The sequence below is a fragment of the Aegilops tauschii genome, chromosome 5 (genome assembly GCF_002575655.3).
Source record: "Aegilops tauschii subsp. strangulata cultivar AL8/78 chromosome 5, Aet v6.0, whole genome shotgun sequence".
Lineage (NCBI taxonomy): Eukaryota > Viridiplantae > Streptophyta > Magnoliopsida > Poales > Poaceae > Aegilops > Aegilops tauschii.
In genome coordinates, this window is record NC_053039.3 from 489,853,770 (window position 1) to 489,869,024 (window position 15,255).

General features: G+C 46.0%; 2 protein-coding genes across 3 annotated transcripts; one reads left to right on the plus strand and one right to left on the minus strand.

The window, feature by feature from the left end:
• Positions 1-2,214: 2,214 nt before the first annotated feature.
• On the plus strand, positions 2,215-6,938 carry LOC109751517 (QWRF motif-containing protein 2). Its single transcript, XM_020310407.4, has 6 exons — positions 2,215-3,652; positions 4,636-4,755; positions 5,412-5,525; positions 5,620-5,709; positions 6,279-6,386; positions 6,480-6,938. Exons 1-6 carry the CDS (start codon positions 2,354-2,356, stop codon positions 6,543-6,545), a joined length of 1,797 nt encoding a protein of 598 aa, XP_020165996.1. The 5' UTR covers positions 2,215-2,353; the 3' UTR covers positions 6,546-6,938.
• Positions 6,939-9,381: 2,443 nt separating this feature from the next.
• Positions 9,382-12,151, minus strand: LOC109751514 (uncharacterized). Of its 2 annotated transcripts, XM_020310401.3 has the most exons (4): positions 12,063-12,151; positions 11,900-11,990; positions 11,364-11,795; positions 9,382-11,285 (listed from the first exon to the last, which is right to left on the minus strand). In XM_020310401.3, the coding sequence occupies exons 3-4, from the start codon at positions 11,679-11,681 to the stop codon at positions 9,729-9,731; spliced, it is 1,875 nt and encodes a 624-aa protein (XP_020165990.1). In that variant the 5' UTR covers positions 11,682-11,795; positions 11,900-11,990; positions 12,063-12,151; the 3' UTR covers positions 9,382-9,728. The 2 variants fall into 2 exon arrangements, with proteins under 2 accessions (XP_020165990.1, XP_073354334.1); XM_073498233.1 differs by having other exon boundaries at positions 11,900-12,151.
• Positions 12,152-15,255: the final 3,104 nt, after the last annotated feature.

Consider the following 15,255-nt stretch of genomic DNA (forward strand, 5'->3'; position numbering starts at 1 on the left):
ATGGTCGTAGACAAACTCGAGCCATTCACATGCAGCGTCTTTGTTGTCCGACCACAAGAAAAAATTACCGGGAAAGATGGTGGGGGTGCCTACATACGAGCATTTGTCAAGCGAAGATCGTTTGGTGTACTCACCATGCACTTCACTTGGATGTGCAAACGTCGACGCCATGTTTAAGAAATCAGATCATAGCACAATTGTGTCTGAAATTTCAAAATAAACACGTAAACCACTTGATACGGGAATGTGCGCACTCATGGTTTTCCTGTTCGCCAGGACATTTTTTTTGGATTTCGTTTTAATTATACTATCTTGATCCAAATTAATTGACGCATACGTACACCTTTGTTAATTGACGCACATTTAGTACAACTTTATACGACTTTATACTAAAGTTGTATTAAGTATGCGCCAATTAATTTGGATCACAGGGAGAGTAAGAAAGGTTTTAATTTATATTTCCAGATGGTTAACATCAGGTAAAGTTGGGTATCTTGATTTCGTGTACGTATGGGAATCATATGTTTCACTCGAAATCATGTAAACTCTCACTTTGCATACCAACTTGATAGGAAGTATCGGTTTAGAGATAATTGTTTTCCATGGTCAAAGGTCAATTCTTTCCATCTATCTCTATTAAGGTCAACACTGTTTTATCAATAGCTAAATCCATTTTAATCTATCTTTATCAGTCTAACCTATAACCAAGTTGTTGTTTCTACTTTTGCGAAAGTACCCGGATATATTATAAAGGTTCTGGATCATCATAAGTACAAATCCCAAACATAATAAAAGATAAATCGAGAACCATGAACCATCAAACAACCACTACCACCCCCAAAACGAGCCGCAAACATGCCGTTGTATTTGCTCCCAAATTGCTCAGTCATGATGCACCTCCTAGCCATCCTGACCTCGCCGACGCACCTCTTCCATCCAACTCCTTCCTCGATCGTCCCTCCCCAATCATAAACTATGCGAGCCTGTAATGCTAATGTTCTGTCGGCTAAGGCCATTCTTCTATGTCCCCTTAGCGATGGTAAGAGCACCACTGCTCAAACCCTAAGGTCTCCTTTGTTTCAAAGGAATTTCATATGATTTAGTTCATTGAGAGTTTTCCTGCATTGATCATTTGATTCATAGAATTGCCATTGTTAGGAATTTTTTCTCACGATTCATCTGCACTCTATTTTGTGGAGAAAATTGCATCCACTCAAAACTTTTTGATAGAATTCCGTTTCCCCTATGTTACCAAACATTGTTTCATCTAAAATCCCGCAGTTTTTAAATTTGATAAGATTCAAGTGGACATGACACTCTAAGCAATTGCCTTCATATTAAAAGAGGCCCTACTCCCTTAACCCTCTGCATCATCGGGCATGACATGTTTTCTCTTCTCCTTTTTTTTGCGGGGGATTACTAGTTTTATTACAAAAATTCTGAAAAATTTGGCAACAAACATTGATGTGTGTTTCATCCGATGCAAAATATCATGACAAAATGACATTCATGGAGGTGTGGGTAAGAAAACAAAATCGATGATTCAATTTTTTTTTAAAATAGTCTTTTTGGAGCATCGATTCTGTTTTCTTGACCTCTACAAATGTTATATCCCATCACGAATTTTTGCGAAAAAGGTGAAACACTCATCGATGCTCACTGCTCACCCAGGTTCATGTTAGCACGGGATCAGAAACTTTGTGTCCAACCCGCAAAAAAAAAAAAAAACGTTGTGTCCAGGCTAGCCTTTCAACCTCTAAAAGAATCGGCGATCAAACCATATTTCTCTCTCAAGGTAATTCTGACTGAGCGAGAAAACTATAAAATTAACACTTGTTTCTATTGCATCCTAGATCTACCAAAGTTTCGTGTGTATGACCAGACATAGTTCCATAGGCCGTTTCACAGCGACCAAAGACAAAACAAACTACGGTCCAAAAATGAGAAATGACAAATGGGCGTACGATCCCGTTATACTGTACGCCATGCGGTGGATAACACGTACACATGCATCCAAACCCCGTGGGACGGAAGGAAAGAAGAGGCGGGGACGGAACGGATTGACGCCGCCGGCGCCGGCAACGCGCCCATGGCCACTGCCCATCACCGCCGTCACGTCCGCCCCGTACCCACCACCACGCCCTTTATCCCGCCCCACCCCCGCCACTTTCCGCTTTTCACCCTTTACCCCTCGCCTCCCCTCCCCCCTCCCCCGTTTCAATCGGCCTCATCACGAGTTCACTCCCTGGAAGCGCTTCGGCCCGGACGCTGCCGCTGCTGCTGCTCCTCCCCATCTTGAAACCCCAAACCCCACGCCAAGCCCCGCGCCGAGATTCCGCGAGATCCCGCCGCCATGGTGGCCGCCGGGGCCGCGGCCGCCGCGCCCCGGCCCAACCCCTCGCCGTCGCCGCACCGCCGCCGCGCCGCCTCCGCGCTCTCCCCGTCCAAATCCACCAACGCCAATGCCGACGCCCGGCCCGCCAGGCCCCGCCCCAAGGCCGTCCCCTCCCGCTACCTCCTCGCGCCCTCCTCCAAGTCCACCTCCACCTCCACATCCACATCCACATCCACATCCACCACCACCACCTCCTCCTCCAACTCCACCTCCACCTCCACGCCCTCCCGCCGCTTCGCGTCTCCGCTCCCCAGGCGCTCCTCGTCCGTCGACCGGCCGCGCCCGGCGGGGGGCAATGCCGCCGCCGCCGAGGCCGCGGGGCCCAACGGGGCCACCACCACCACCACCAGGAGCCTCTCCGTCGCCTTCCAGGGCCGCTCCTACTTCCTCGAGACCAGCAAGGCCAAGCCGGCCATGTCCCCGTCGCCGGTGCGGCGGCCCGCGGCGCCGCCGGTGGCTTCCACCACGCCGGAGAGGAGGCGGCCTGCTGCGGGCGCGGTGCCGGAGAGGACCAAGGGGTCTGAAGGGGGTCATACCCACCAGAGGTGGCCAATGTCGGCACACGGGTTCGAGGGGAATCCGCTCACCAAGAGCCTCGACTGCTCTCTGGACAAGAAGGGCGCCGCTGTCCTGGCCGCTGTCAGATCGCTGCGGCAGTCCATGGCGTTCGACGACGGGGTGCGCCGCACCTCGTTTGACAGCGGGGACTACTTGATGTCGTCAGACACAGAGAGCTTGTCATCAGGGAGCAATTCCGAGTCCCAGGATGCCGGGAATGGCGTTGCTCACAGAGCACGTCCATCGACAAAGGGGATGAGTGTGCCTGCACGCTTCTTGCATGATGCTGCTGGCAGCAGGATGCATCGCTTTGCAGACCCAGGCACACCCTACGTGACACATAATAATTCTGGATTGGCATTGTCACCAAGATCAGCGCCGGTGAAGAAGTCGCTGTTGAACGGGTTTGTTTCGTCTTCACTCAACAGACCAGTTAGGCAGTCTTCACCAAGTAAGCTTGTGGGCAATTCATCGAGGAGAATGTCAAGTCCATCCCGCCCAAGGAACTCCATGGGGACGAGTGCGTCAACGTGGGATCAGCAGGGAAGAAATTCGTCTGGTTACGGTAGGAGGTGGGTTGGGGGTAGTAAGGTTGATGGGGAGCACCTATTGAGAATCTTGTGCAATCGACATTTGCAGTGGCGGTGTGTAAATGCGCAGGCTGATGCCACACTTGCTTCACAGAAGATGACTGCAGAGGTGAGTGTGCCTGTTAATCAATAAAATCATAAATCATGGGTATACCAAGTGTCTAATCAGTGTTGAATATTATTGCCATATTCTTTTCTCCTTGTCAAACATCAAGAAATAGAAGTTGGTGATATTCATGTGTATATATGATAATAGCTCGAGACTTTAAATTTTACCTGATATAAGGCCACTTACATTTAGTGTGTAAAAACAAGTCTGAACAGCTGGCTTACGAAACTTTATGGCAACACGTAGTTCTCTTATAGCAGGAGTTGATTCCATGTAATATTAGTGTAACTCCCATGCATTTTTCATGCAATAGCTTATAACATAGTGCACAATATGTAATTTTTACTGGGATCAGCTTTCACGCTAAAGATAACCTGTCTATTTATGTGTAATTGTCAATAATATTCAGTCATGTTACCAGATCTTATTCAGCTGAAAAATAGTTTGCGCACCAAATATGTAGGATAGTGGTAGGATAAAAGAAAGAACTGACAGCTTTGAAAATCTTTTCTGTATGTTGGAGCCATAAAGGAAAAAAAGTATTAATATATTTAAACTTCTCAAGGTGTTCTCCCTCTGTTTCTTGCAATGACAAGGAATGCTTTTGAATACAAATACAATGGTATCAATTTTGTGTAACATAACCTACTATTGGATTAATTGTTGGTCAAAGCATAGATTTGGACAGTCAAAATGAACACTGTATTTCGAAACAGATGGAATATCATATCTAATGCTGAAATTACGATGATTTAAGAATTTAAGTTTGAACTGTGCATTCATACATGAACTAGTAGAATTCTGTGAACTTTATTATCTTAGTGCTTAACTGAAGTTGCGAAATAGATATCCTAATAAAACCTACATTTAGAAATAAGGAAAGGATTCATTTTGGCCAGATGACTTTAGCAGTCAAATGTTGCCATTTCTGCTACTACTTTTTCTTTGTTTGTTTGCTGACATTTCTTCTTTTCTTTTACCAGAAAGACCTATGTGATGCATGGATTACTACCCTAAGCATGCGCAAATCTGTTGCTCTTAAAAGGTTACAGCTACAATTATTCCGAAACAATTGGAAACTCATGACGGTTCTAAAGGGACAGGTAAGAACTTCTTAAATTTTGGTACCTATGATATTTTTGCATTATTTTGAAATATGCGGCGCAGTTTCCTGCCGGGCATAGTTAGCAAGAGACTATTTTGCCAACAGGACAAGAAGTGCATGAAAGAACTGTAGGGTCAGCTAGCTGTAAACATGAATTACTGCTTTGAGTGATTTCCAGTCTTTGCAGTTTGTACAATTGATCCATTAATATGATTATTTCGTTCGTATAATGATTGGGATAATTAATACCCCCCCCCCCCCCCCCCCTAGTGTCTCAACTTTGTACTAACTTTAGACACTTATTTTGGGACAGAGGGAGTAGCAAACTGAGCCATTTTGTTACTTATTTCCTCTATTAAGTAAATCGCACATGGCCCTTTCTTATGCATAACTATGAAGTTGAGATGGGAACAAGATCAGTATGTAGCTTCTGCAGTGGGATATTAGACAAATATACAGAACTCATAACTACACTGCTTCACAATCATCCATATTAGCTGGTAATAGCTTTGACTTAATAAAGTGATAGGTATCAACTAGTTAGGTCAGCACAGCCATCAGGTCATTTTGTATACTAGAACAATATCCTTTTGCATCGAAGTTCATTATAAATTTGCATAACTCTGGAAATCTGATCGAATTCAATTGACATAGATGCCATATTTGGAGGAGTGGTCTTCACTAGAGATGGAGTATGCAGATTCAATATCTGGAATTGTGGAAGCTCTAACTGCCACCATTCTGTGCCTTCCTGTCGATGGAGCAAAGGTCGGAATAGCGTGCCATCTTGCTAACTTATTGTCATGTGTTTGTCTTATGTTGATTAGATCTCAGACCTTATTTGCTACCTCCTGAACTGCAGGCCGATATCCAAGATGTAAAAAATGCTGTTGGATCTGCAATTGATATCATGCAAACAATAGGAAGTTCAATATGTTCGTTGCTGGCTAAGGTACTGTTTGCTTCACATATGTCTACCAATGCATTTCCTTGCAAGAATGATTGTAATGCCTACAAAATATACTTGGTACATTAAAAGTTTTACAAGTCTTCTGATCCGGAATGGATGGTTGGATTGGCTGGAGCGTATCAGGTGTCAATTTGTTTGTGTTGATTAGGCTAATTCTGGCCAACCATCTCCCAGATCATATCGTCTTTGATAGCCCTTCAAGCTTTGGAATAATGCAAGATATCTTACTTTGTCCCTTCTCTGAGGGTCCAGCCCTAGGACTGTGCACATTCGCTTTGGCTTATTTTCTAGTTGAGCTACATGAAGAGGTTTACATATTCATGCCACTTTGCAGCTGCAAGCATCTTGTTAACAAACATTAGCAGCATTGTACAGTCAATTCTTTCTTGTAGCTTGTATGGTGGTGCATGTAAACACGTTTGAAGGATTTCATATTAACTAGAGTATAGAGAGCATAGAACTAGTTCCGATAGAATGTTCCGTGCAATATTTGTTATGTGGTGCTTCATACATTAATTGTTTAATTTGGCTTAATTCATGTCATCCTGCAGCTATCTGGGACAAGTATTTTGGTGTCTGACCTTGCCAGAATCGCCACGCAAGAGCGTTCTCTAATGGACCAGTCCAGGGAACTGCTGTCCGCACTCGCATCAATGCACGTAAGTAGTACAATCTGCTCGGTTCAGTTTCATTTTATATGCAACGAGTATAGAGCACTTCTAATCTGTACCTCTCAACTATGATACAAACAGGTCAAGTACTGTAGCCTACAAGGGCAGCGAGTACAGACAACTCACAGGAGGCTCAAGCACTCGTAGTTGACACTAGGCTTAACTCACTAACCGAAGAGCCTACGTAAGTGGAGCTGCTATATCTGATGGCTTGCTCGGTTTGCCCGCTGAGCAATATGACTTTCGAGGAAGTTACCTCGGTCGGTCGATCGATGCGGTCTAATGAAGTTCCGGTGCTCTTGTCATGGTGGTGGTTGGCTAGGTTCTGATTGGCTAAGTTGAATATGCAGTGATGCAGAACAGATGTAGGGGGCAACGTGTATATATAGCTGTAGTTCCTTTCTTTCTTTTGTTGGTCTTATTAGATGAGCAATTAGGTCTAATAGTAGCTAGTTTTAGATTGGGTTCCTGTTTATCAGATGACCTTCCGCGCCATGGCAAATGCAATATAATCCTCCACTGGTACTCAGTTCTCTTGTATACTCCCTCCGTTCCTGAATATTAGTCTTTGTAGAGATTTCATTATGGACTACATACGGAGCAAAATGAGTGAATTTACACTCTAAAATGCATCTATATACATTCGTATGTGTTCCATAGTGGAATACATAAGAATAGTACGGAATACCATGTTTGCTTCGTAGCTGATTTTTTTAAAGAGGCAAACGATTTGCCTCGTTCATCAGTTAAGAAGAGGATAGTTTGTGTTACAACACGACACGGATAGTGCTACAACATCCTGAGCAACAAAGATTCACTACTCTTGCGACATCATTTGACCCAATTTTTAGCACCCACGGTGAACCATAGCTTGACTTCCTTTTTGACATTGGCGAGGGCAGAACACTTACACGTGCATTCCTCTTGTTTCAAATGGTCCTAGCAACGAGCATGATGAGCGAGGTCATCACCTTCCTATTGGGGACTCATTTGTTAGAAAGGCCCACCCACCAATTTTTGATGGATCTCAAGAGGTACCATGAAGAAGTATCAACATTCACAAGTTGGAGCCAGTCTTTGAGCATCTTCAGTTGTAATACGAAACAGTAGCAACTGTGAGCCAACAAAGTGCAGTACTAGTATTAGGGCATCTCCAGTGCCGACCCGTAAATTGGACATTGCATTCGTTTGCGAACAGAGGACCAGTCTGCAGACACTGATGCAGGAGCTAGCCATTCAACACTATCCGCATACATTTCAAACCGGGTTTCAACTAACCGGATGAAATTCATCAAACACGACACAGTTCATCAAAATTCAGATAGAAAATAACACAAATCATCCATACATAGCGTGCAAACAAGTCTAGTACAACAATAGTTCAAATTCAACGACATTAACCGGATGTTCAACAAGTTTATCATGAACGGAGCATGTCGTTCCACACATACTGCCCCTTGAGTTTTATCCAACAACGTATGTGCATAAATGGTCTGCCCTCTAACCTGTGGTGCATCACGACAACACGTACATGCTACATATTTAGTAGAGCAACATTAAATGAATGAATCAATCAATCATCAAGTTGAGTAAGAAGAAGCAAAACTTATGATTTCCACAGTTGCCGCGCATAATGGCCACATTGCCTCTAGCTGATCAACCGTTTTACAAAACTTGACGACGGTGGTCTGGATGGTGTACCACCAATACGCTAACGAATTCACATTGCGTTCATGGATGATGTGCATGTCGTAGGGTGCAATGTGCTTTCATGTGTGAAACGAATCATGCACATGCCAGTAGAGCCCCATTCCGCTCCTGCCTACGAAATCCGCGGATACAGCCAACCACGCATCGCACAACAACTCATCCTCCATTCTCGAGTACACCGCCATCCTTCGTACTCTAAAAAACCGACATGAAGTTTGAAAATAAGTTCAATGGAATTTGATCGAACACCTGCCGGGCGTGGTATCCGCCATGGACATCATCGACAGTGGGCCGGAGAATACCTGGCTACGAAAGGATTCTGGGTGGACGACCGCGTGGGTGGTGGTTGCGGACGTCTGACAATTTCTGGGTTGCGACTGGAGAGGTACAGCGGCGGCGTCGGAGGAGGAGGGCGCGGATGCCAAACAAGGGGAAGCAGGGACGGAGTGAAAGAGAATGGGACCGAGAGGGAGATTTGAGTGAGCCCAAGGTGTCGGATTTCTACGTGACTGCTGTCCGGACTCCCGCAAAGACGCAAAATTTATTTCTAATTTGCGAAACAAGCGCGTCTAAACTGGTCAACGGATCGATATAGGACAACGTTAGATGGCAAAACACGTCTGAACCACGCGGTCCGGACGGATGCGGCCGGTTTAAGATCCGCTTTGGAGATGCCCCTACCATGTTTATGACCAAGATGAGTTGCAACAAAATGGGACGATGCACACAGTGCTAATCAGGTGCGCCAAACACCTGCCCTGAAGGCCAGAGAGAGAGAGAGATGGGCAACATTTATGTCCCGGAGCGGCATAAATGCAGCACTCGAGTGCGTGATTGCGCTCACGGGCACGACGGAGAGGGAGGCTGGGGACAGCGCCTGCCGTGCCCACCTGAGAAGATTTCTCCCCTCCCATTCGATGCCGTTGGGTCGGCTGCACGCACGGTCACATCAGCGGCAGGAAGCTTCGCCGGCTCCAAGGGAGGGCCCGTGACGATTGCCGTGCCGGCCCAAGGACGGCGTCAGCTGATGGCACGACCGACACCAACGGAAGGAGCTTTGCGAGCTATCACCACCGGCCAAGGGGTGGAAAACCCTTGTGATCTGGAACTAGTGGCTCCTGATGTTTAAGTTTAGGGTCATTATATCAGGAGAGGGGAGAAAAAGGTGCGTGGTCTTCTACCAAATGGGAAATTGAATGGCAAGCATGAGCAAGCCTATTTTGTTCATAAGGTTCTAAAACACAGGAATGTACTATGTGTACACAAAAGCAGAGGACCGGAAAACGCAGAAATCTTGTCCAAAAAACATACAAGCAAAGATTTTTCATATCCAATTCTACATAGTTGGCAAGAAACAATTTTTTGTATCCCAGTATGCGCATCCATACAACATACATACATAAGGAAAACCAGCCCTAAAAACATATTGCTTAATAAAATAGTCCCTCTGTAAAGAAATATAAGAGCGTTTAGATTACTAAGGCTTTGTTCGGTTACACCCTGCATGAAGGGGATTGGAGGGGATTTTGGGGGGGGGGGGGGGGGGGGGGATTTGACTTATAGAGGATTCAATCCACTTCAATCCCTGTCAACCGAACGCAGCCTAAAGAGGATCAGGAGTCAGGGAGAAGACTGCATTACTTCTGCATTATTTGTTTTCCTTCTTGTGATTGCTACCATCTGGGCTTGGGCGCTGCCAGTTCTAACATGCCGGCAAGTTTGCTCATCAGTTTTCGCATTTCCCTCTATTTTAGTATCTGGAGCCCCTGCATTTTCATGCCAAGAAGCCGCCACTTTCCTCCTTTTACTAGATATTTCATACTCATCAGGATACCCATCACCGGTAGACGTCTCCTTTTCAAGTGTATCGGTTGCTTCGACAGTGAATGAACTAAAACGGTTCTCTCCAACACTAGTGACATGCACAGCAATTTTCTGCAAGACTGGAGGGTCCAAAGTGTCGTTCCCAATTTGGTCATCAACATCCGCTTGCAAGATAAGGTTCTGCGCCGCATCAACAACATGGTCCTCACCGCACCCTGGCACTGCAGCAGCAGCAGGTTCTTCCTGTTCAGAACCTGATGGAGGTCCAGCATTTTCTTTCATTGAACTTGGCTTATTCTCAGAAGCATTCAAGTTCTCTCCAAGTCCAGTGGCATTGAAAGGTTCACCAATCGCCCCCTGACCTGTACTTACGTCTATTCTCATGTCCACAGTGTCATCAACTGCATCATCCTTCTCAGATGCACTAGTGATTTTTTGCAGTTGATCATCATGTGAAGATACACCCAAGATCTTGCCAAATTCTTGACCATCAGACAATTTGTTTTTCGTTCTCTGATCTGCAACGCTGTCAGGATCAACATGAGCGGCGTCCATGCAATTGTCTTTCGTGAATACATGAACGATCTCCTCAGCTGCACTGTTAATCACAGGTGCATCAACACTCTCCTGTGGTTCATGAGTAACCTTCTCCTGGATCTTATTGTTATCCATAGGTTCAACATCCTCCTGCACCTCCACGGTCTCAATGAGCACACATGAAGTTAGCAGATGACCTTCTCCATTCTTCATTTCTGCATCTGAAGCCTCCTCCAGTGTAGCATCCTTAGGAGATGTATTCATAAACTCAGTCACAGCATCCTCTACAGGCGTGCTCATTATGTCCCGCAGATTGACTTCTGTCATGGACACAGAAAGAGGATCTTCTTTCTGATGATGCACATCCTCGCTCCGGTTGGTGGTGCCATCTCCTGTAGGATGAGAAGCTGCAGCTGTTCCTCCTGCAGGTTGAATTCCCCTCGTTTGGTCCAATTGTAGTATGGTATTTCCCTCCATGCAATCATCAGTGACTTGTTCCAGCTTTGTAACAGTAGCTTGAACAAAATCCACAGAAGCTGAATAGGTCGTTGCTGACTCAACACCCACATTTCTCATTTCAGTTGGAACAACAATTTGCATAACCTGCAGCGGAGTTGAGGGCATAACCATATGTCGATCCGTATAGTTTAAGCAGCCTGGTTCATTAGCACGTGGCGTAATAGCAAACCGCGCCTTCTCTATTTCAGCAGTAATATACATATCAATACCTTCAAGTGATTCTTTGACCGTCTTCCCGTCGATTTCACCTGATAACAACGCTCTAATTCGTCCCTGCACCGTACTTACGAGATCAACCTGTTCGTGGTCAAATACACTTGTCAAAGACATATAATACAGACAGCAAAGTGACAGATTTCATTCTACAATTCTTACCAGAGATTTCTCACTGTGCCCAGATAACTGATAGGGTATAACCGGACATTCAACTGGAGTGGAGATCCATCGACGTGTAATCTGCCAGTACCATTCTAAGTAACAATTCCTTGCATGAGTAGGGTCTGAATTCACGGCAATCTGCTGGCCAGCGACTGAATGGAGTCTGTTATCCCACTGCTTAATGTACCTATCATGGTAGGTAGACCAATCCTCATCAGTTTTTCCCTGCATTGTAACACGCTCAATTGCCTCAACTTGGTCTGGAATGTGCTGCATCATTCCGAATTGTAGTAAGACACGATCAGGCACATGCATTTCCACTATCTGGAAGCAGATTAATGGAGTTCTTGATCGCCAAACGGCAGATCCAACTGTGCATAGCGCAGGCAGGCCATCGATCAGACTTGGTTTGTACGGGTCCCATGTTATCTAGAGAACATGCAAAGATGAGCTGTAGCGCTGTGCTCCTTATAGTGTGCACATGGATAAGATGTAGTATTATTCTTTAGTTATGAAAAGTCATACATTCGTACCTGACAATCTTCTATAGTATCAAGCCCATGCCTGTAAAATTCCTGGTCTATGGATCGGACATTTTCACGGTTCTTGAAAGGTACGTCCCAACTGATTATAAAATGATGTTCATTTCCGGGAATAAAATAAAGCAAAATAAAGGGAATGACTTACAATACAAACCTGCATCCAAGGGGCTGATCGCCGGTTAGAGACTTATTCTCCAGTCTTTCAGGACGGCCTATCTGGATATGCTCCTATGCCCATATCTGCAATGTGTATTGATTTGCCATTAGTTGCTGTACTAAGCAAAAGTACTGCATGGCTGGGGAAATATACTACCGAAGAAGAGTGAGAAAAGCACAACAGTTAGCCTTGCCCTTCATGCTAGCCTTTCCAAGTTCTCTGTAGAGATGAGCAAGAACAGCAGCCCCCCATGCCATCTCCCCTGAGGCATCAAAATCATGAAGCAGTGCCAAGTATCTTAAGTGCACGCGGGTCCCACTCGGGTCAGGAAATAAACTGCAGCCAATTTGATACATTATGTAGGGCCGTGTAGCATGCTCTATTTCTGACTGATTAGCCCCTTCTGGCAAGTTACTAAAAGTGTGATACAACCACGCAATGTTGATAGAACCACCTTTTATCTGTGGAGGTTCTTGGCCTAGTAGCTCTAAGCACAATTGTTCCCAATGACAGCCTGTTGCACCAGTCACAGGAGTACCATCTACACGAAGTCCAGTAAGAACGGCCACATCCTTCAAGAGCACGGCCATCTCCCCAAACCGCAAGTGGAAGGTCTGTGTTTCACGCCGCCACCTTTCGACCAAAGCATTCAACAAAGCATGGTCCAACTGAACCCTCTTCAAGAAACACAGGTGGTAAAATCCAGCTCGCTGCAATATCGCAAGCATTCCCTCATGCTTCACCTCCCATTGGTTAAGTCTTGTGCCATGTTCGATAAACCTAATAGGTTTGTACGCCTGCATTTTTTAGCCCAAGTGGGCAACAGCAGAAGAGTGTCAATACCTTACTGGAGCATCTTTACAGAAAAACATAAGGAAAACCTCTAAACTTGTGACGCCCCCGATTTGACCGTACACTAATCATGCACGCAAATGTGTACGATCACGATCAGGGACTCACGGGAAGATATCACAACACAACTCTACAACATAAATAAGTCATACAAGCATTATAATACAAGCCAGGGGCCTCGAGGGCTCGAATACAAGTGCTCGATCATAGACGAGTCAGCGGAAGCAACAATATCTGAGCACAGACATAAGTTAAACAAATTTTGCCTTAAGAAGGCTAGCACAAAAGTAGCAACGATCGAAGAGGCAAGGCCTCCTGTCTGGGACCTCCTAACTACTCCTGGTCGTCGTCAGCGGCCTGCACGTAGTAGTAGGCACCTCCAGTGCCGTGGGAGTCGTCGTCGACGGTGGCGTCTGGCTCCTGGACTCCAACATCTGGTTGCGACAACCAGATAGAAAGGAAAGGGGGAAAAAGAGGGAGAGAAGCAACCGTGAGTACTCATCCAAAGTACTCGCAAGCAAGGAGCTACACTACATATGCATGGGTATATGTGTAAAGGGGCATATCAGTGGACTGAACTGCAGAATGCCAGAATTAAAAGGGGGATAGCTAGTCCTGTCGAAGACTACGCTTCTGGTCATCTCCATCTTGCAGCATATAGAAGAGAATAGAGTGAAGTCCTCCAAGTAGCATCGCATAGCATAATCCTACCCGGCAATCCCCTCCTCGTCGCCCTGTTAGAGAGCGATCACCGGGTTGTATCTGGCACTTGGAAGGGTGTATTTTATTCAGTATCCAGTTCTAGTTGTCATAAGCTCAAGGTACAACTCCGGGTCGTCCTTTTACCGAGGGACACGGCTATTCGAATAGATAAACTTCCCTGCAGGGGTGCACCACATAACCCAACACGCTCGATCCCATTTGGCCGGACACACTTTCCTGGGTCATGCCCGGCCTCGTAAGATCAACACGTCGCAGCCCCACCTAGGCTCAACAGAGAGGTCAGCACGCCGGTCTAAGCCTATGCGCGCAGGGGTCTGGGCCCATCGCCCTAAGCACACCTGCACGTTGCGAACGCGGCCGCGAGCAGACCTAGCAACCCACACGATCACGGCGGTTACGTCAAAGCGGTCCAACACGGCGCGCGCCACTCAGTCGCTGACGTCAAAAGAGCTTCGGCTGATACCACGACGTCGGGATACCCATAACTACTCCCACGTAGATGGTTAGTGCGTATAGACCAAATGGCCAGACTCAGATCAAATACCAAGATCTCGTTAAGCGTGTTAAGTATCCGCGAACGCCGACCAGGGCCAGGCCCACCTCTTACCTAGGCGGTCTCAACCTGCCCTGTCGCTCCGCCACAAAGATCCACTTGCGGGTACTCCTACGAGCCGACCCGACTTTAGTCATCACATGTGTCATGTATATAGTATATAAGTATATACCCGCGATCACCGCCCAGGTGTTCACGGCCCGATAGTGTAGCACAACAGACGGACAAGAATGTAGGGCCACTGATGGAAATCTAGCATCCTATACTAAGCATGTAGGATTGCAGGTAAAGGTATCAACAGTAGTAGCAAGGATAGGCTATGCATCAGAATAGGATATCGAAAAGCAGTAACATGCTACACTACTCTAATGCAAGCAGTATAGAGGAGAGTAGGCGATATCTGGTGATCAAGGGGGGGCTTGCCTGGTTGCTCTGGCAAGTAGGAGGGGTCGTCGACTCCGTAGTCGAACTGGGCAGCAGCAGTGTCGGTCTCGTAGTCTACCGGAGAGAAGAGGGGGAAGAAACAGTAAATACAATGCAAACATAAGCATGACGATGCGTGACATGACAGTGAGCGGTGCTAGGGGTGTCCTAACGCGACAGTAGGTGGTACCGGTGAAGGGGGGGAACATCCGGGAGGTATTCCCGATGTTTCACGTTTTCGGACAGACGGACCGGAGGGGGAAAGTTGCTAGTTCGATAGGTTAGGGAGGTGTGGTGGACGAACGGACTGCGTATTCGGATTCGTCTCGTCGTGCTGAGCAACTTTCATATAGAAAACATTTTCATCCGAGTTACGGTTTAAAAGATATGAACTTTCAAAGTTTATTTGAATTTCTGGAATTATTTAATTAACAGAAAAAGGGATATGACGTCAGCATGACGTATGAGTGACGTCAGCGGTCAACAGTCCGGGTTGACTGGTCAAACTGACAAGGGGGACCCACCTGTCATAGACAGTGGGTTAACAGAGGATTAAACTAATTAGTTTTTAGTTAATTAACTACTGGGCCCACCTGTCAGTGAGAGATTAATTAAACTAATTATTTTTATTTATAAAAC

Bases quoted from the DNA above. Each gene is read 5' to 3' on its own strand.
- LOC109751514 (XM_020310401.3), bottom strand. From the start codon at position 11,681: ATGCATGTGCCTGATCGTGTCTTACTACAATTCGGAATGATGCAGCAC. The intron at 11,286-11,363 runs GTAAGAATTGTA...GACCACGAACAG, and splicing joins GGCACAGTGAGAAATCTCTG to GTTGATCTCGTAAGTACGGT.
- LOC109751517 (XM_020310407.4), top strand. From the start codon at position 2,354: ATGGTGGCCGCCGGGGCCGCGGCCGCCGCGCCCCGGCCCAACCCCTCG. The intron at 4,756-5,411 runs GTAAGAACTTCT...CAATTGACATAG, and splicing joins TGACGGTTCTAAAGGGACAG to ATGCCATATTTGGAGGAGTG. The intron at 6,387-6,479 runs GTAAGTAGTACA...TGATACAAACAG, and splicing joins CCGCACTCGCATCAATGCAC to GTCAAGTACTGTAGCCTACA.